This window comes from Vicugna pacos, chromosome 24 (genome assembly GCF_048564905.1).
Source record: "Vicugna pacos chromosome 24, VicPac4, whole genome shotgun sequence".
Taxonomy (NCBI): domain Eukaryota; kingdom Metazoa; phylum Chordata; class Mammalia; order Artiodactyla; family Camelidae; genus Vicugna; species Vicugna pacos.
In genome coordinates, this window is record NC_133010.1 from 22,473,384 (window position 1) to 22,493,855 (window position 20,472).

Below are 20,472 nucleotides of genomic sequence, written 5' to 3' on the forward strand. Positions count from 1 at the left end.
CAACAGAGGCAGCTCGGCTAGCGCGTGTGCCCTGAAACCCGGGAATAAATCACCACCAGGAGCAAGAGCAGCTGGGGCCACCATGAACCAGTGATTACCTCTCTTCCTGGATGGCGAGTCGACTTTGGCAACTGGCTTGGATTCTGAGGGTGCCTCCGTGAAGGCTGGGGCAGGAGGGTGGTCGGCCTCCGGCGGAGCTGGGCCCTGGGGCAGCTCCAGGGGCTCTTCCGAGGAGGCCGCTCCGCTCACCTGCTTCCCCGGGGCTCTGGGTTTGGGCTTCACGACGGTACAGAGCGCCTCCCCCACGGACGCATCCTTCTCAACTTCACTTCGCAAGTGGTCCTCGCTGGGGATGACCCGAAAATGGGTGTTTTCTGACGGAGTGATCGTTGCTGTCCTAGGCTGATGGTCAGCTCGCTCTCTCTTGCTGACCTGAAAGAGTTGAATTGTTTAAAAATGAAACTACTTTCAAAGGTGTCTGCTATGACCCATTTCTTAGGCTGGATGCAGGCGCGTGTGTTAATTTCATTTGTAACTTAGCACACATTCACTAAATACATCTCTTAGATGTGTGAAATAGGTCACAATTAGGGAGTGGGAAAAACTAACTGCGTTTTGTTCAGTATCATATCTACAAGAGTGACATCTGTAACTGTTATACCACAAAGAGCTAAGCACTAGAGGAGACAGGAAGCACGACAACTCCGACACCTCGAGGGAGAAGATGAGAGTACTCTGAAAATGCAGCCCTGTCTGGACTGAATCAAGGCTCTGATGAGACAATGTAAAAGCGGCAGTCAAATCTCAATGCAGTCACATATATAAACAAAATGTGTATTTTTAAAACCTGAAGAGGAGGTCTAAATATCTTTTTCTCTTATGAAATGCATCTTTCCAATTCTTTTTTCATTACGAGCTGGCAAAAAAGCTTCCATAATCAATTTCCTATTTAAAATTTCAGTGGAAATTCTAGTTTCCGTTAGGTATTTTAAAAATGATTAAAATGTCAAATTAACAATCAACATTATTTATACTAAGTGGAAATACACAAAACAATGCTGGAGCCCTTCCACTGTAAATGCAGTCACGGTAACTTGGATGCACCCGTGTGGCCACACGAGGGCACCACGAGCACGGACATTCACGGGAGCCTGCAGCCACACCCTCGACTGGGCAGGCAGGCGGCCCTCCTACCTTGGTGGACTCCGGGAACCCGCCCCACGTCCACTCCATGTGGGACTCGGATCTGAGCAGGCTCTCCGCGGGTTTCACCTCCAGCTCCGAGTCGCTCTTAGGGCACGCCGGTGGGGAGTAGGGGCTGCAAACACGGGACAAAGAAAGGTGATGACTTTAAAGTCCAGAGCTTCAGTCTCGCTGAGCTTGACAGATGAAACGAAATGCATGTTTGAATATATCAACTTTATCCTGCAGGTGTAAATGCCATTTTCCCACTTGAGTACTTCAATAAAAACAATGGACTTGCTGAGTCCTAAATAATACACATCCCATTTCATTCTCACAAGAAATCAGCGAGAAAGGTCATCTGACAGGAGAGGAAACTTTCGCATGGAAAGATGGGTTAAATTAACATTAATACAGACAGAAACTGGACCGGAACCCAAGTGAGGGTGCACGTTTCTTCACAGGAGTAATTGCAGTTACGGTCGGTAGCTGACACTAAAAAGAACCGTGAGGAGTCAAATTCTATGCTGCTTACGTGGGTCTACGCTGGCCAACTCTGTGAGAACAGATCAAGTTTAGGAACAAAATAGTAACTGAGAGGAAAGGTTCATGTTCATGCTAAAAGCACACATTCAGCCCCTCTACTTGTGTGAGGGAAATGGAAGTATCACTGTGCACAGAAAAGTTACTTAATGTATCTTTCCTTTAAGAAGTTGAGAAATTTCAAGAATCCTTACCTGTCTAACGGGGACCAGTCTCCATCAGATAGGGGGTAGTGGTCCCCTGCATGGAATAGCAGAGGCTCCTTATATTCCTCCTCCTTTAATGAAACATTGGAAGATCCTCTGTGGAAGAAAGAAGACAGACAGGCAGAACGATGACATTTGCGTCGGCTTGAAAACAGCCCCCAGCTCTGACATGCTGTCTGAATGGCACAAACGAAGGAAGCTGAGTGAGTTAATAACTCATTCTCCTAGAAGGGAAACATGAAGAGAGGGGCTCAGTAACGCCACCCTGTGCACACTGCCATCCCCCCTCACACACGGGATGGAGCGGAGGGACAGAAAAGGAGATGTGATTACAGATTCCTTTTTACACCCATCAGGGGTAACTGATTCGGAGGCTAGAAGAAGCTAAGACTTTACGCGTATTTAATTCAATCCTTACAAATCGGAGGTAGTGAAATCCTGTCTGAAGTATCAGGTAATCGAGGCTCCGGAGGAGTTTGGTAAACCACCCAAAGTCAAAGAGCTAGTAAGTAAGCTGGATGCAAAACAAGCTCCTGTATTTCTGCGTATGACAGAGAACAAGCAAGCAAACAGCTGGAGACAAAAGCTCTGGCTCAAAAATCAAAATACCCTAAATACTCTTAAAAACCTCAAGCTTCTGTTCCTGCTGGTTTGGCCCGAGTACTACCTGAGAGCTTTCTCTAACTTGGAGTCTGCACGCCATGGGCTGTGAGGACAGGAAAGTCTGACATATGCACTCACACCCCAGGAAGCGGTGGCAGACGGAACTAAGGCTAACAGGGTTTTAATTAACTCATCCTTTGGTTTTCATGAATTTGCAGAGTTAATATAACTAACTTGCCATATAACCCTGAAGACATCCTGCAGAAGCAATGCGGGGCCCTGGTTTTTCATCTTTAGTTGGAAATTTGTCACTTGTCCTGTCTACTTCAGAGTCAATGTGAGATTTATGTGGTGAATCACACTGAAAGGTCTCAGAAGTATAAAGAAAAGTGAGAAAAACTCTGCAAAGCGTAAAACACCGTCCTATACAAATTTAAGAGCTTCTTGCAGAAAATTCAATGTTCCAGCAGGACAGATACTACATATGAAACAAGAATATCTGTCACTTAATTGCTAGACTAGAAACAGGGCTGGGAACCATCTTATTTGTGATACTTCTTCCTTTAAATCCTAGTTTAACAGGCTCTGCTTTACCACTGCCTCTGACGCGTGACTGTCCTGAACGTACCCGCACTTTCTAATTAAGGTCGTCCTAACTCTTGCCTTCCTTCTCTCGAAGATGAAACCTGCCACCACCTCACTCAACGGGAAAAACACATACTTGAAAAAGGCTGAAATCCATATAAAAATAGTCTGTTTCTTACAAGAGGAAATTCAAATGATAAAAGTCAGAAAGGGAACTCAGATGCTATGATCAGTCCTTTTCTGCCCAGTCTGAAAGGACAGCACAGCTTCCCCCATCACTGCTCATACATTAGAAAGCAGTTTGAAAAGAACAATGTAAATGCCACAGAAAGTTTTTATTAAAAATATTTTAATTTTGGAACATATTTCACTGAAGTGTAAAAAGGTAAGCCAAGAAGAGTACAGCAAACTGGATGTAATAAAACATTGGAAAAGAGGGCGCTCAGGCACCACGAGGAATTCTCAAGCCCAGGGAGGGATGACACAGTCTTCTGGGCGGATCCTGGCAAAGGCAGAGCCCAGCAGTTGGGACCCCGCAGAACGATGGAGAAGGTTCCCAGTGTCGAGGTGCCTTCAGGCCTGTGATCACTGCCTGAGACGGGCCCTGTGCACGTGCCCGAGGGCAGGGAGCCAGCGAGGCCGCCTGACCCCGACAGGGCGACTCATGACACAGCACGGGACCGAGGGTGTGAGACGCGGCGTGAACACTGACTCTTTAGGCCGAAACACAGGATAAACACCCACGTCGGCGCCAAACACTGAGGACGAGCAGGAGGGCAGATGTCCCAGTGCAGGCCAGGGCATGGGGGACACGGGGGTCCAGCTGTGAAGTTCATGACGAGTGTGCAGAAGCACCTGGGCCTCCACAGAGGCACCGTGACTCATGGCTTCAAAGTCAGCCTGACTGTGTAGAACAATTATTTTTTGCATTCAAAAGCCAACAGAGGTTACGTGATGTCAAAATTCACTGAACTGCATACCTAAGACTTAAGTGTATCATTCTTTGTAAACTATACCTCACTTTTAAAAAGGAGGGACACAAATCAGCAAAGAGTTACAGTAAGTAGCCTGCATCACTCACATGGGTAAGTCAGAGGGACGGCATCGTACGTAGAGACAGAGGGGCTGCTGAGGACCACAAGTGAGGTCCAGGCCCCGCCAGGATCAGCCGCTCAGTCTCAGTGTGACTATGACCTAAGCTCGCTCTGGATGCAGGAAGTTTCCCGTAGATGTTACCTCGTGACAGGACGGGAGGGAGCCAGGCAACATCTCCCTGTCCCTGGTGTTGGGATGAAGGGAGGGAGGGCCGGGAGCCGGAAGACTGACACGGACGTTCTCCGGAAGCCACTTACAGGTCAGTATCTCAGGCCCCCTGCCCTTAGCTCCCAGGTGTACCTTTGTCAGTCAGTCTGCTTCGGTGGATGAAAACTAGAGGTTCTTTTCGGATGGTGTGGTCGTAATCCTCCCGTGTCGCTACCGCTGCGTGTTCTACGTATTCCTGGCGTGTCTGCGCACCTGCTCTCAGGACTGAGCTACGGCATCGTCCAGCGGGAAAAAGCTCTTCCCTTCCAGAGGCTACGCACGCCCAGGTGAAGTGCAGCCATCCATGCCCTGGAACGACGACCAAGGCTTCCGGGCTACACCTGAGCTCACAGTGCGTCCTTAGGAAGGGGGGAGGCTCACCAAGCGCCGTCTGCACGGAGCCCTGGGAGGATGAAAGCTCTCCTTTCCACCAGTGAGTTTCTTCTGGCTGTTCCTCACCCACCTGCCTTAAAGAATGACGTCATGTTTCTCCTGCCGCCTTCAAAGGGCCTCAGTTCGCCCTAATTCTATTATCAATAAAATTCCTGAAAAGTAAAGACTTTAAATAGAATGCTATTTATCAATCAAAATAAAATAAAACCTATTTTAGGTATCTTCTCTGTAAACAAAATTTCTTTCCTGCTAGGGGCTATGGAGCAGCTATTTGAAAGCCAGAACTGCCCAACCCACGTGATCTGCAGATCCCACCACTGAGAAAGCACTTGACTTCCTAGTCTTCTCTCAGATTCTTTAATGTGCTGTTTAACATGCTCTTAACGCTTCTGACCGTAAATATCTTCTTCCCAATTATTTTAGAACCCAGATGCTGAGCTGGAAAGGGCCTGGCAAACCACGGAGTGTAATTCTCTTACTTCTCAGATGAAGGGATGAAGGCCCAGAGGGGCCCCGAGGCCGCCGTCCCGCAATGGGATGTGTGGCGGCCCGTCTCCTCTCAGCTCAGCAACACCTCAAATCTCGCCACTGTCACATTTCATCTCTGTTTAAGTCAGTTTCTGCTGGCTATACAATGCAGCAGCTCCTAGTCTAAGGAAATCTCAGGGAAGAGTTCCTTCAAGTGGCACCTATGATTCACTGGTAACCTCAGAAAAGGCAAACCACCAAGCTCCTGAAAACTCTGCTGAGACCTAGTTTCTGTGCCTTCTGACAGGCCTGTCCCCAGGCAGCAGGCTTGGGCTCAGAGAGAAGCTGGCAGGCATCTGTCCCTGCGCCCAAATCAGCAAGCAGGACGCCCCCAGACTGGGCTGCATCGGCTTCTGCACAGTCTGGAAAGGGAGGTGCGCGCTAGTACCTCTTAGACACACCCACTTACAATTCCTCCCAAACGGTGACCCCTATGACTTCAGCAGGTGATTCTGCACGTTTTAGACATGGCATCACTTCATAAACTGAAGCTGCAGGCGTTTCAGGGGTTCTAAACACTGCTCTACCGTGCTGCGACACAGGTCACACACGTCAGCAACACCCCGGAGGCAGAAGTGTTCCCTCAATGCCTTTCCTGGTGGATCTCGAAAGAGTTCCAGTTAGCAGAAGTATTTCCAGGAATTCAGGCACTTAAGGGAGTGTCACGGTCCTAATCCAAATGAAATTTACATGTGTCTATATTTCGAGATTTTCTCAAAAAACCACGTTTCCTGCCCACCTGCACATTATAAATAAGCCAAAACTTTTAAAGGAACTGTTTACACTCTTCTCAACTGCATGGAAATCAAGCAATGGAAGATTAGACAGGGTCTCCTGGTCTGTGCTCACAGGGAGGGAAAGAGAGGTACCCCGTGAAAGACTGAAAGTAGGAACAAAAGGGAAGAGTCTCTTTTTAAGAGATTTGTGGTACTTTTTATCAGTTAAAATTCTCTGGGAATCAATGATATCAAAGTAGAGTTTTGAACATTTATAATTAAGCTCTTCCCAGCCAGTATTTTGATACTGACAAACATTACCCAAATCTGCTATTCAGAATTATCAACTTTTATAGGTATGGTCTACACTGATCTGTCGAATCTTAAGTACATTCTCACTATGGCCTTTTGTCTTCTGTTGTTTAGTTCTAACAGGGGGATTCTGCCTTCTGTTGGAACTGAAATCCTTCATGGTCGGGGAGGTGAGAGAGAACCACAAACACAACAGCTGGTAAGGAAGAAACAATTCCACATGTTAAACATTATTATTAAACACAAGAATTTGTTAAGGGGTATAAAATCCAGATTTTAAAATTTTAGAAAAGAAGTTAACAGTTTTGCAAAAAAAAAAAAAAGCAGGGGATTATTATACCATGTTATTTACTAGCAGAACGTAACTATTACATAATAACAACACATTAATTTCAGTTTTCCCCTGACTTCAATACTTTAAACAAAAGCTTTGTAAATAAAAACACACACTAGACATCAAGGTAGAGTTTACACTTGGTGTACATTAGGTGTCCGTAACTGGACAAAGAATTACACCCCCCTTTCCCACGACGAGGGGCGTTACCAGGAGCAGCTTCCCAGGAGGTGGGCCCGAGCCCTTCCCAGCTGCCAGGGGGAAAGCGCACAGGCAGCCAGTTTCTGCCTCACAAAGCCGTCCTCCCCACACCCCAACTCAATAAGGGGTTTGGATATTCAAGGTCAGCTGTGGGCAGCAGCTTCTTGTCCAACGGTCACCACGGAAAAGAGCCACCCCACTGACACACCGCAGTCTGGCCAGGGCCACCACTGAACAGGGGGAAGACAGTCATCTAAAAACTGAGTCTTGAATGAAAAAAATATACATCCTACCCCCGACGGCTGCCTTGTAAATCCCAGACGATGCTGTTCTTCTACTGAGCTGGTAAATAAGTTGTGATAAAAGACTTCTCACTTAAAAACAAAGCCCTTTCTCCTCAACTTGCTGGACAAACTCAAAACAACAACCCTGAGCTTTGGAACACATGAGACACCAGACCACCAGGTAGGGAAACACCCGCTGTCACAACCGCCCGCCCAGGGGCGAGTCACTGGTTCAGATCTCTGTGTGAAGCATGGTTTACGGAAACTTACTGGATGAAAAGAGACACACGGCCAGTCTGCCTCAAATGATATTTTAGCACCACAGCAAAATGCCTGATGGCCAGTTGTGCAGAGCTGCAGAGAGGGGGAAAGAAAACGCCTCTCCCGCTTGGCCCCACAGCAGGCTGTCGAGGGGAAACAAGCCCAAACCGCAGGCTGCAGGGCCCAGAGGAGAAACACCAGCCTCTAGCCGGACCGAGTTCTGCACGTGGCACCTGCACGGGAGCCCCTGCCCCCGCCCGGGCCCCTACCTTGCCGACTGGGCCCCCTTGTCGTCGTCAGAGCTCAGGTCCACACCCACGGTGTCCTCTGCAGCGGGGGACACGGCCTGGTCTTCCTTCTTGCTGTCCTGTTTGCATTTCTTCCTCCTCCGTTTTTTCTTTTTCACAGAACTCGAGGTGAAAACGGCCTCTGTTTCCAGGATGTGTGAGATGTCTGCACTCTGTCCACCTGGTTTCACCAAAGGGGAGTCAATATCCGTGAAGAACTGATCCTCGGTGGGAATCGGCGAGGTGGCGAGGTAAGCAGGAAGCTTCTCCTTCAAGAGAACGTGGGCAAAGAAAAGCCGCCTGTGACACACCACACGCTGAATCCAAATGCGTTCGTGGAGCATCTAAATTCTCACAGTGGCAGAAAGAACACCTCCCTCGCTCTAAAGGTAAGAAAGTCATACTGAACTCAGGCCCTGCCCACCCTGCCCTGGACGGGTCTTACCCCGCTGCACACAGCTGAGCCTTCGTGCATTTCAGCCCAAGCTGCTGAACACAGCGGGGCAGCCAAGGTGCCGCGTCAGCGTGGAGCACTGGCTGTGGGGTGCGGGGAGACCCCGGGGGACGCAGGGCATGGGGAGATGTGGAGCATGGGGGAACGCAGGGCGCGGGACAGCTCCAATGGAAGCGGGAGTGGGGGGGGATGGCGGGGGGCACCCTGAACGGCATGGGAATGATTAAAGGACTAGCGCTGGGGACACCTGTCCTGTGGACTCTCATACTGTGCAGCCATTGAAAGGACAAAGCTCCATCTACAACTACGGACTTGGAAGGTGCTGATAACATACAGTCAAAGGAGAACAGAGAGAGAAACTAAAAAGTAAGAACATGGAAGCCAGATGGGTTTTGGAAATGTTTACCCCCCTTTAAGCTGTGAACTTCTGGAGGGTGGGGCCGTGCTTTACTCATACAACTAATTCAGATGTTGTTGAATAAATTTTTTTTTTAAGTTTAAAGAGAAGTACATTATGCTAAAGAAAATCTGGCCAATTTGGTCATACATGGAACAGGAAAAAAGGCTGGAAAGTGTACACTCCCCAAATCAACCTTGCTGAGCATAGCTTTCAACGGGACCATCAGAACTGACCAGGAGAGGCAGGTGGCGGACCCCCAGTAACCCCGTCGGCTCCCTCACTGCAGCTGCTGCTCTTACGGTTACATCAAAGATGTTCGTTCTGCTGATAACTCATTGATCGCTTCATTCTGCCTTTGGCCTCTGTCTCTAACCAGGAAAATTTTTCTTTAGGCCAAGTAAATGCAAATACAGTCATATAAAAACAAGTACTTAAGATGCCAGGAGGAACACTGGTCTGGTGAGGTTCCACTGTGGCTTTACACACCAGCCCCTGACGATGCTGGCTTCTAGTCTAAACTAAAAAACAGTAAACAATCTCATCCTGCTGTTGTTTACTTTTTCTTTGTGAATTTATGACATCAAATTGGCAGTTCATTTTCAAAACTCCCCAAAATGTAGCTCCATATCCTTAACAACCTGAATTTGACCACTTCTGCTGAGATTTTATTTTTATGATGAAAGATGTAACTGTGCCTTCTAAGAAGTCTTAGAAAGATCCACCTTGAGTCAGTCAAGGGCAGTCCACCCACCACGCAAACCAGAGGACACGTGGGGGGAGTGGCAGGCTGTGCTCTCTTGCTGAAAGACGCCAAACATGCAATAATCATTTATAAAGGTCAGAGGGCAACTGATTTAAATACTCTGAGAGCGTACTAAACTAACACCTGACTATTCAGAGTGCGGGACATAATGTCCCCAACAAAAACGTCAAACGTGTTTCCCAAGTTCAAAGGTCACACATGCACGCACAGGGACATGGCCTCAGAGACGCCTGGATCACTCAGGTGGAAGGGCTGTCCTCGGGCCCAGGTGCTCACTGGAGGCGGAGAAAAACTGCGCCGCCCTCACTAGAAGGGCCAGTACGAAGGCCTCCTGCCCACCCCGTGCCCTGGGCTCCGGCGGGGAAGCGCTCACTCCTCCTGCTTCTCTGACGGCTTAGCTGTCCACTGAAGAGTGAAGCCCACCTCACCAGCGACGGGCACCCACACAGCCAGCCATGGAAACGGAACCTTTCTGCTTTGGGAGCTGAAGGCCAGCTGAACACGACCTGTGACGTGGACGTGACCCGCCAGGACTTACATACTCCTCCTCGGTCTCCTCCACGAAGAAGGCCTCCCCATTGTCGCCCAGCTTCATGTGCAGGTCCACCACGTCGCCATTGATCTCTATGTCGATCTAAGAGGAGAAACGCGGTGTGATTTAGCATCAGGAGTCTCTCCTTCGAGCTGAACTAAGCCAAGGGTCTGCTCGCAAGCCCAGCTTAGCACCGAGGCTCCTAGAGGGTCAGCCCCAGAGAGACCCCTCCCCTCCTGCCCACCTCCCACCCCTGCCCCCGGCGGACCTGGCGGGGAGGGAACACGTAACCAGGGACTGAAAAAAAAGCTTTATCATCTATTTACGTAACAAAAATTTAAAAAAACATTTAATTTCCCAAATGCCATAAAATAGGGAAATGTCATTGTCAACACAGGCATGCACACGTGCACAGGTTACAGCCCAGCCGGCCTCACCGTGCGAGGCTCCGATCAACACAAGTTTCGGTTACCACCGTGTGTTAACTGAGGAACTGCACAAAGTACACTTCACTGCCAGTTCTCAGTCCACAGATCACTACAGTCGTCCTTCGGACACTGAAGTCCACGGAAGGTGCTCAAGTCCCTTATATGGAAAAGGACGCATTTGCATATAACTTACACACATCCTCCTGTGTACTTTAAATCATCTCCAGATTACTTGTAACACCTGATACAATGTAACTTCTACATAAGTGCACTGTGAATGCTATGTAAATAGTTGCCAACCAGGAGTGAATTCAAGTGTTGCTTTTTGGAACTTTCTAGAAAATTTTTTCCCAAATGTTTTTGATCTGAGGTTCGTTGAGTGCTTGGATGCACAGCCCGTGGACAGAGTGGCACCTGTACATAAATAACCGAGGCACCAAACTGGAGACCAGTCCCGGCACACCTGTCTCTCAGCGCCGGCACAGACACAAAACACGTGGGATAAATCAGGGATAAACCCAGGTGACACTTTATAAAATGGGCCATTGAAAGAGGAAACCGACCACGATCAAAGTGCGGTTAAGACACACAGTACTAGCGCTGGAAGTAAAATTCAATCTGAACATCAGCAGAGGAAACAGCTGACTGTGGGAATGACACTGAGGATGTGCTGTCAGGGAACCTGAGGGCACGCCCCACACCGTGTTACTGTCACCAGAATGAGAAAACATCAGACCAACTCAAGCTGAGGGACAATCTACACTGTAACTGTTCCATACTCTGCAGAGGTCAAGGTCATAGGGAAAGATAGAACTGTTAGACAAGACAGGACGAGAGCGATGCAGGGTCCTGCAACAGAAAGAAGACAGTAGTGGAAAAACTGGTGAAATCGTAATAAGGTCGTTAGCTAATAGTTTATAATGATGTTAATTTCCCGGTTCTGATAATCGTGCTATGGTTACGTGAAATGTTACCACTGGGGAAAGAGGCTGCGTGAGGATATACGGAAACTGATAAAACTGTATTTGCAGCTTGGCTGTAAATCTAAAATTAGTATGTTAAAAAAAATGTCAACATAAAAAATATGTCAACATCATAAAAAGACTGAGGAACTATCACAGATTGGAGGAGACTAAGGAGACAGGACAACTCAATGTTCTGTGTCTTGACTGTGGTAATGGTCTCATGGGGGCATACGTATGCTTAAACTTAGTAAATTATATCTTTTGAATATGTGCAGTTTATTGCATATTAATTATAAAACAATAAAGCTGTTAAAAAAGAAAGGATAACGCTTTAAAAGAAAATGAGACTAACAGGCCACTAAGAATTGAATATGAAACAAGTTAAAAATCCTGTATTAAAAAAATCATGTAATTTCAGAAATGTTAATAAAACAATTATTTTATACAAAAACTCATTTTTCTTTTACTTTTTAAAAGAAAAGGTTGCATAAAATGGTTTCCGTAAGACAAACATTAACCCTAACTCATTTTCTTAGCCTGCTTATATTACTGTGAATATTTATTGCTAAAAAAAGCTGGGCATTGGGGGTGAGGAGTCACAGCTCAGTGGCAGAGTGCGTGCTTGGCGTGCACAAGGTCCTGGGTTCAATCCTCAGTGCCTCCATTAAAGGCGAGGGGGAAAAAACTGGTGGGACATGAACTCTGAACTCCTCTAAGACTAAGTACTGTGACAAATTCCCGGTGTGGAGAAAAACATACTTCCAGATAAGTTTTTAAAATTTTTCCAAAATAAACTAGTTGAAGTCACATAACCATCTAGAGTCGTCTATGATTTCTAAAGCATCTATAACAGCTTCTTCCACAATCACAGGAAGAATGTTTTTTAACTGAAAGGTATGTGCGAATGGAAGAAGTAAAGGAAAATAACCTTTTTTCTAGACTATAAGCAAGGGGATAGGGAAAAACTACATTTACACCATAATACCTAACCTTAGGCTTCTCAGGATGACTTAAATAAATTTGTTCAACTAGAAGTCAGACATCTAAAATAATTAAAATAACCATTTGTCGATTTGTTGTTATATAAAATTTTACTCTTATAAAATTTTTCAATTAAACAATACAAATGAAGTATTTAGAGTTATTTTATCTTTTAAACTCAAACTAATACCATCCTTCAAAATTTTCACCTTTGGAGGTTATCCATTTATCCAACATAGCTGGGAAAACGGAATGACACTTCTCTAGGATACAAACTCAAAGACTGTTTTAAAACCATTTTAGAAAAGTTATCCCTTTGCCTTATGTTTATAGCCTTTATTTTTAGGGTCAAATATAACATTTCTTACTATGACTCCTTACTTCAGTCTCTTGAGTTGACTGTAAATGGAGTTTGGTTCTTTCCAAAAATTAAATCTAACATCCAATTGTGCCAATATTGAGAATATTTAAAAGAATAAGCCATGAGCTCTTTAGGCCACAAAGGAAAAATACTAAAAATCTTTTGGGAGGTGGCACCAAGTTGGAATAGGTGCTTCCCCGAGTGACTGTTCCAAAGGAGACACTCATTTTGATGTACTGCTTTCTAGTAACCTGGTTTCCAAAACGAGACTCGTTTCTTATAGCCCTGCGTCCCACACTGTGCCTTAATCTTGCTCAGCACATACGACTGAGATGTTGATACAGAACTGACCGACTCTTGAGAAATACTTAGCAGACACTTGTGTTGGCGTGCCGACATTCTTTGGGAAAGACTATCTCTGGTGTCCTGCAGGGAGCTAGCCTCCTCTATTTCACACCGTCCATTCCAGGTGTGGCTTCAGAGTGGTGGTGGGGCTGCTGTCTGAGCCAGGTCAATGGATATAGTCCACTCCCAGCTGCAGTGACTAGTCCCAGAGACATATGTGACCCGTCTGACAGGGAGACCAACACTGATATTTCTGAAGGAAGGAGAAGTTACTGGAAGTAAGCCTGAAGGTACTGGCAGCCACCTTGCATTAGAGAGACAGACAGCAAAGGAGGCTGAGTTGAGAGGTGGGGACAGAATTCTGATTACACCTTCAGAGACTCTAAATGAGGCCCTGATTAAGTCAAACACCCCTGGGCTTCAGTTACACACGCCGATTAAATTCCCTTTTTGACTAAGCTATTGTGAGGTGGATTTCTGCCATCCACGATGGTATCCTGCCTAACACACTGGGTCATTTAACTTTGATAAATAATTAAACCATCACTTTTGCATTAAATCAACAAAATCAACATTTTGAAATATCAAGTACAGGTTTATCTCTTGAAATTAGATTCCTGAGTTAGGAAATACACAATGAGTACTGCATTCTATCAAACAAGAGCACAGCACTGGCAGTGGGAAAATCAGTAACCTGCACCTCTCTAACCAGAGGCTGTAAGGTGGTTACGATTTCAAGTCCACTTCATAGGTGTCCCCATATTTGAAAACTGAGTTTTTAATTGAAAATCAATGAACAGCTTCCTCTAACCCAAAAGGACCTAAAGTAACTCAGATAGTAATCCAAATTGCCAGAATATCTCTGGGCAGACACGGTTGTGGTTTTAGTGTCATAGAAAAGCTATGGTTTGTTCAAATAGCCAAATTCCCACCCAAACATATCCTCTGGGTGTCTGGGACACCAAGGGAAAGAACAGGAAAGAAGAACTTCCATCTTTTTCTGGGTCTCATGGATAGACTTCTACTGAAAGTTAAGGGTTTGACAAGATATTTAACGTAACGATTTGTGTAGCCTCACACGGAAATTGTATTACTTTCTTAATCAGAGGCAAACAGCACGCAGAGACCGCATCTGCCTGGTTACCACTTACAGATTCAAATGCTTACATACACCAGCCTGCAGGCTCCTGTTTGAAGGCCAGAAGTCTTACTCAATCTGCTGATCAAAAACCCAGGTCACAGTGGGGAGAGGGGAAAAAAGGCCTCATACACCATTTCACAGATAGATCCTCGCACAACTAATGGGAAATTTCAGTGCATGAACAGTTTGTTGCCAATTCCTCCAAAGCAGCTTCAGCCTGAAAGTGCCGTAGGTCACTGTTACTGGAAGAAAGAAAGAATTCCATAGAAGCTATGCTGCAGCTGAACACTGCTTCACAATGAAAAGTTCCTAAGTCACTCAGCACATCACAACTGCTTCTGGTTTCTAAAGGGTGACTCACCAGAGGCCGAACCACACAAGCCCAGCCACCCTGAAACGTGGCTCTCTAATCACTTTCAAACTAAAATAGAGGAAAATTCCTATTTTGAAGAGTAACATCAGCTACGTAAAAGAGCCAAAATCTGAAAACAGGTGTTTTCCACTTATGATGGTGGTCCTCTAAGACGTACTTCTGGGCCACAAAATGGTGTGGGTCTTTCAGTGGGCTTTAAAACCCTGACAGAGTCTCCCTTTACTGTTTTGTAGACACTGGGACTATAGAGAGGAAAACACTACTAGGAACCTGCAGAGCCTTATTGTCAGCTCAGTTTTCTAACACGACTGCCATCAGATATACTAACAAACCTTCCAGTTGCTCGCAACCTGAAGGAAAGAGGATGGAGGAAAAGGGAAAACCAACACAAATGCCTTCTTTCTGAGTGAGTCGTCCCTAAAATAAATAAAAGCCTGGGGATTTGCATTTCAGTCTGATCTGGGGACAAGTCCTGGTATTTACAATAAAATTTAGATTACAAATCAGGTTTTACAGCAAAACAAACGCACAAAACTGGCATTAGTTAGTTTTATTTAGACAAATGGATTCTTGAGCAAGTCACAACTGGTCTGAAGGCATCACACTAAGTATTTTAAAGTGCTGCCTAAGGTAAAGGAACTTCTGCTGAATACATCTGATTTCCCCCTTTATAACTCTACTTTCTGTTTGACTCATCTGAGTTGCAACATATAGAATTATTTTATATATAAATGATTTTCACCTTTTCCCCCCGAGGCCTCCTGCAGGAGGGTTCTCTGAACTGAGAAGCAACTTCACAACATTAAAGGCTGACTTCTCATACCATTGTCTTCAACATCACATAGATTAAAAAAAAAAAAAAACTAAAACAGAAACACAGAGGCCTGGAGGGCCCGCAGGAATGACCTGCTCTGCCCCACCTGGCCCCTCCCTCTGGGAGCACAGGCCGTGCGCTCACTCACCACCTTCTCCTTGGACCTCAGGACGCCCAGCTTCCCGAAGCGCACGTGGAACGGTGAGCACTGGAAGGAGCCGTCCTGCTGCCGCACCACGACCACGTCGATGCAGCCGGACAGCGTGGCCTGGTTGATGCCCTTGTAGAGCTCCTTCACGGTGACGATCACCTGCCCCGCCAGCTGTCCCACGTAATTCATGGTCTGAGACTACAGAACAGAAGAAAAGAGCTCTATGTTAACACTGAATTGTGGGTCTGATGACGACGACAAAGAAAACACCTGTAGTGACTAAAACGGCTCCGCTCACTTGTGCCCCAGACGGCACATCACACCGACCGCGCCCACGCCGGCCCCTCCGGCCCGCCTTGTGCTCACACGGTCTCTGCACGTTCCACACACCGACAGCCCCAGACTGCGTGCCTTCGTGTCAGAGGTGTCCCGGTCGGGCGGGCACAAGTTCACTTTCCTTTTCCATTGTCACGGACCGAGCCAGCTGCCAGCGGGGGTTTCCCCCAAGTTCGGAACCCACCGAGGACCCAGACCACCACTGCTGCCCGCCCAGGACAGCTGCGGGTGGGAAACTGCGTGCACTCTGCCTGAGAAGCCAAGCAGAAAAGTGGCTGAAGATCACCCCAGGAGGAACCTGAAATCTCGCCTTTCCTGCCGGAAGACGAGGGAGAGATGGGCTTTCTACAGAACGGACAACACGGTTCAGAGACAGGCCAGATTAAATAACACTCCGATGAGCCAGGCCAGGTCTAAGCTACTTACAGTATTACTTTTAGGGAAAATCCCTTCGATACTTCAGCACAACTCACAGAATATCTATTCCTGTTGCATAAAGTTCAAAGCACAGGAAAGGGTTTTAATCTTGTTCCTTAACCACAACTCACTATTCAAGTCAGGATCACCAGGCTGTAAAGGATCCTCCAGAAAGGGTCAAAGACGGTGGTGAGGGCCCCCGCCCGCTTTACATGACCCCAGTACGGGGGCACAACACGCGGCAGACTTCGAGGGCCAGTGGAGATGTCTCCGCGCCCCCACCTCTTCCATTAGTCCGGAAAAAACCAGCCGCCTTCACTCCTAATTTCGAATTTCATTTCCAGGTACTGATACCACACTTCATTCACTAGACACTGGCGCCCCAGCAGTACATCAAGGCACAACTGAGGACAGCTCCTCCTCCTGGGGACAGGACGGACACAGCCCAAACAAGATGCCCTCCACGGCTCTGGCTCAGAGACCGGACAGACGCCTGCGCAGGTCATTCACCGTGGGCACGGATGTCTCTCTAACCCAGCTCAAAAACTCTCCTGAGCTCAAAGTCACACGTTCGGAAAAGTTCCCAGAGAGCACATCCTAACTCGTCAGTCAAGTCCAAAGCCAAACAGAAGAAAGAATGCCGTCCCCAGGAAACTCGGGGCCTGCCAGCCCAGTGGCCTGCAGGGCAGCTCACCAGCCCCTCCCAGGCCAGCGCCCCGACTCCCCTCACTTTGTTCTGCTCCTGCACACGGATGAATATGCAGTCCGGGCCCGTCAGTTCTACACCAGGGAGCACAGCCACAGCACCTTCACGCTGGATCGTGTTTTGACTATTTTAAAGTTAATGCTACCAAGGCCCCAGATTGCACCTCCAGAAGGAGCTGGCTCTGAGGACGTAAACCAGCCACAAACCTTACTACCACGTAACGATACCCAGAGGCGTCCTTTACGAGGTCAGCTCTGACACAGCTGCACGTTGGTACAATGTCAGTTTTAGAATTGTTGATTTGAACTCGACAGTGAGACCAAGTTAAGCTCATATGAAGTGCTTGATGACCATGTCTTGAATGAATAAATGAAAGATCAAACGAACCGTCAATGAAAGGGTCGAAAAAAATAAGAAACACATGTGAGGTGGAAATAGTGTTTCATTAGGATATTCATATTACAGCTCGTATTTTTAAAAATTCGTCTTATTAATTTTAGCCATGACGACAGGTGTGCAGTGGTCCCGGTTCTAATTTGCATTTCCCCAAAGGTTAGCGATGCCCACCATCTTTTCAGGTGCTCGTGTGCCACCTGAACAGCTCACTAAATTCTGTCTTACACAAATGCATTACAACACATTTAGAGGAAAAGGGAATAAACATCTTTCTGTTCCTCACTTTTGGGGTCACGGTGTACAATTTTTTAATATGTTAAGAATGCCTCCAAAAACAGAAGTGAAATTAAATTTAGTCTTGAGTAGTTCGTCTTTTCACCCACTTACTGGTTTCCAGCCACCCAGAACAGTCCAACGGGATGTTCATAGTTCGCAAGCAATACACGTTCACAACACGCTCTCTGCCGTCTTGTCACGTACGTTAACCAAACAGCACCCTCGTCATCAATCTCTGTATTATGTTGGACGATGGCAGCAATTTTAAAATGAGTTTTGTTACAAATCTTAAAAAGTTCATAATAAATTATATAGGCCTTTTCTTAAAAGCAGCTGAAAAACGGTAACTTTAAGCATCTACATTCAGCCATAAACAGTCTTATAAACTAAATGTGTAATAAGCTTATTCAACTGGAGCACAGAATCCATAATTAAGTGCAACTACATCTATGTGAGATGATTTTAATTACCATGGTTAAAAGATGTGCTGTCATACAAGAAAGTCTGTTGTCTAAGTGCCAGTTGCTAAATGTAGAAAAACACAGGCTGTCAAACGGTTGGTCTTCTCTCGGCAGACATAACAGCCCCCTCGTGTTACAAAGGTGGGGAAAACCAAGTAAAGGGAGGCCTGGGGCCTCCAGCAGGGAGGTGAGGGGCACCCCAAGCAGGCGGGGGGAAGAGCTGGGCTAAACAGCTTCCTCTTTAAGCCAAACCTCACACCACAGAACTTTATTCCCACACACCCAGCCCCGCGTGAGCCGTAATAAAGCCTGATGAGAACAAACTCAGGCCCTTGCCCCCAGCCTGCCCTGGTCCACGCCTGGGGAAGCGGGACTCCAAACGGGGCAGGACAGACGGACGGTTAAGTAACCCAGTCACATGTGGGGGTACAGCCCCTGAAGACACTGGCTTTTGAAATAAAGATTTTAAATTGTAGCAAAATAATACACATTATAAACTATTCATATATTCATATTCATCAAATTTCGTGAGTGAATGATGAGTAAAAAAGAGGGGAGGGGAAATGAATTCAAGAACAGAGAGTGACGGAGAAGCCACAAGAAAATCCAGACAAAAAGCAAAGATGGCGACTGTGGCAAAGCCGTGCACACAGAGAGGCCGTGGGGACGGGAAGGACGCCCCAGAGCGGCGCCCCCGTCTCCAGGCTCATGGGCACGAGGGGAAACATCACGATGCATTTACTGATTCTTAGAGCCAGAAATTTTATCCAGTCCAGTCTTTCAACAAATACCAAGAACACTTGCAGCATTTCTCTGAAGTACAGCCAACACTCATCAAAGAGCAGCAACCACGTCTTTGAGAGCTTGCTCTGCACCAGATCCTTGAGCTTACATGTCATCATCTCAGAACCACTTTATAGAAATTACAGGTACATTTTTAAAGATAATGAAACTGAGGCTCAGGAAGGTTAAGTACTGTTGTGGACTGAGCGTGCACTGCCCCCCAAATCCCTGTGTGGAAGCCCTAACCGCCAGGGTGACAGTACTTGGAGGAGGGATCTTCGGGAGGTGGTTAGGTTTAGATGAGGTCATGAGTCCCACGACGGGACTGAGGTCCTTCATAAGGGAGGAAGAGACCAGAGCATGGTCCCCACGCGAGGACACAAGGAGGTGGCTGTCGGCCAGCAGGAAGAGGGCCCTGGGAGGAGCTGAACCTGCCGGCACCTCGATCCTGGGCTTCCCAGCCTCCAGAACTGTGGGAAGTAAATGTCCGTTGTTTAACCACCTCCCGTCTGTGGCGCTGTGTTCCAGCAGCCGGAGCTGACGAAGACAAGCTAACTATACACCACGTGCTCCCCTGCTTGCCAGTTCTGGGATCCGCCCAGCCGACAGGGACCCAACTCCTTCCACCAAGAAGCTCCACACAGCACCCTGGTTGACAGTCCTGGTTGTTACATCCACCAGAAGCCACCCTGAACATGTGCCACCCTCTTCTAAAGGACACAAGAGCTCACTGCACAACTGCAACCAGGTCTCATCTATTCTCAGCTAAGCATTCTTATTCCTTAAAATAGCTGAAATGACTGGGTTTACTTCTACTTTTACGACAAACTAGACAATTGACTTTCTTCAAGTGGAAGATCCCAAACGAGACACAACGGCCCAGGCAGGCCTGACTGACACACAGTGCACACCACACACAGTGTGTGTCACAGGCACACGGGCTGGCCTCAGTGTTGGGCCCTCCCAGGACAGGCTCACTGAACATAAATGCAAAGAACGAGCAGACAGCAATCAACCGAAAACCTTAACGGAGGCTAACTGGCCCTTCACACATAAAATGCAACAGACCAAGTAGTCCTTCGTGCGTGAGAGTCGGTGGTGTTCACTATCAGGTTTTTCTCATCAAACATTTAAAGTAAACACACACCGGTATCTGGAGTAAATGGGTAGCTTTCAAGATTCAATTATTTACCAAAAGTTTAAAGATTTACCTAGCAGCTTTTCCTGAGCATCAGAGAAACTGAAGAGAACCATCGTGACATGAAGTAGAGATTTATAAAGGGAATGCACCAGTAAGGGGGTTCAAACACAAATCTCCCGCCAGTAAAACTGCTCCAAAACGATTTAAGGGTGACACGTTCCATCAAAGACCACTTTTATTATGGAAGGATAAACACAGATGGACAGGTAACTAAACAGTGTAATCTGGTTCTGCAGTGTTTTAATAGCTGGATACTTCTTAAACCATTCACATACAATCAAAATCTGTTCCCTAAGTTTAAAGCTTACCTTCTGTCCAAGGCTGGGTACTACTAGTTAGCTGGTACCACAAGTTATGGCCACTAACAACCATCCATCACATGTCCAGTGCTGTGTTAACCTGCACAATGTCTCATGTAATCTTCACAACCACCCCGGACTTTGGCATCAAT

The 20,472-nt window shown here is 46.8% G+C and overlaps 1 protein-coding gene across 6 annotated transcripts in view; it reads right to left on the reverse strand.

Annotated features, from left to right (window-relative positions):
- The window catches only part of LPIN2 (lipin 2), an 83,903-nt gene that overhangs the window by 17,105 nt on the left and 46,326 nt on the right, over positions 1 to 20,472 (reverse strand). For all 6 annotated transcript variants that reach the window (XM_031690251.2, XM_072949165.1, XM_072949163.1 and 3 more), the window contains exons 2-7: positions 15,443 to 15,643; positions 9,893 to 9,988; positions 7,720 to 8,006; positions 1,920 to 2,027; positions 1,195 to 1,318; positions 99 to 432 (exon numbers count right to left, since the gene is read on the reverse strand). In XM_031690251.2, the coding sequence (XP_031546111.2) occupies positions 99 to 432; positions 1,195 to 1,318; positions 1,920 to 2,027; positions 7,720 to 8,006; positions 9,893 to 9,988; positions 15,443 to 15,634 (1,141 nt within the window). In that variant the 5' untranslated portion in view covers positions 15,635 to 15,643. The remainder of the gene's footprint in view (positions 1 to 98; positions 433 to 1,194; positions 1,319 to 1,919; positions 2,028 to 7,719; positions 8,007 to 9,892; positions 9,989 to 15,442; positions 15,644 to 20,472) is intronic.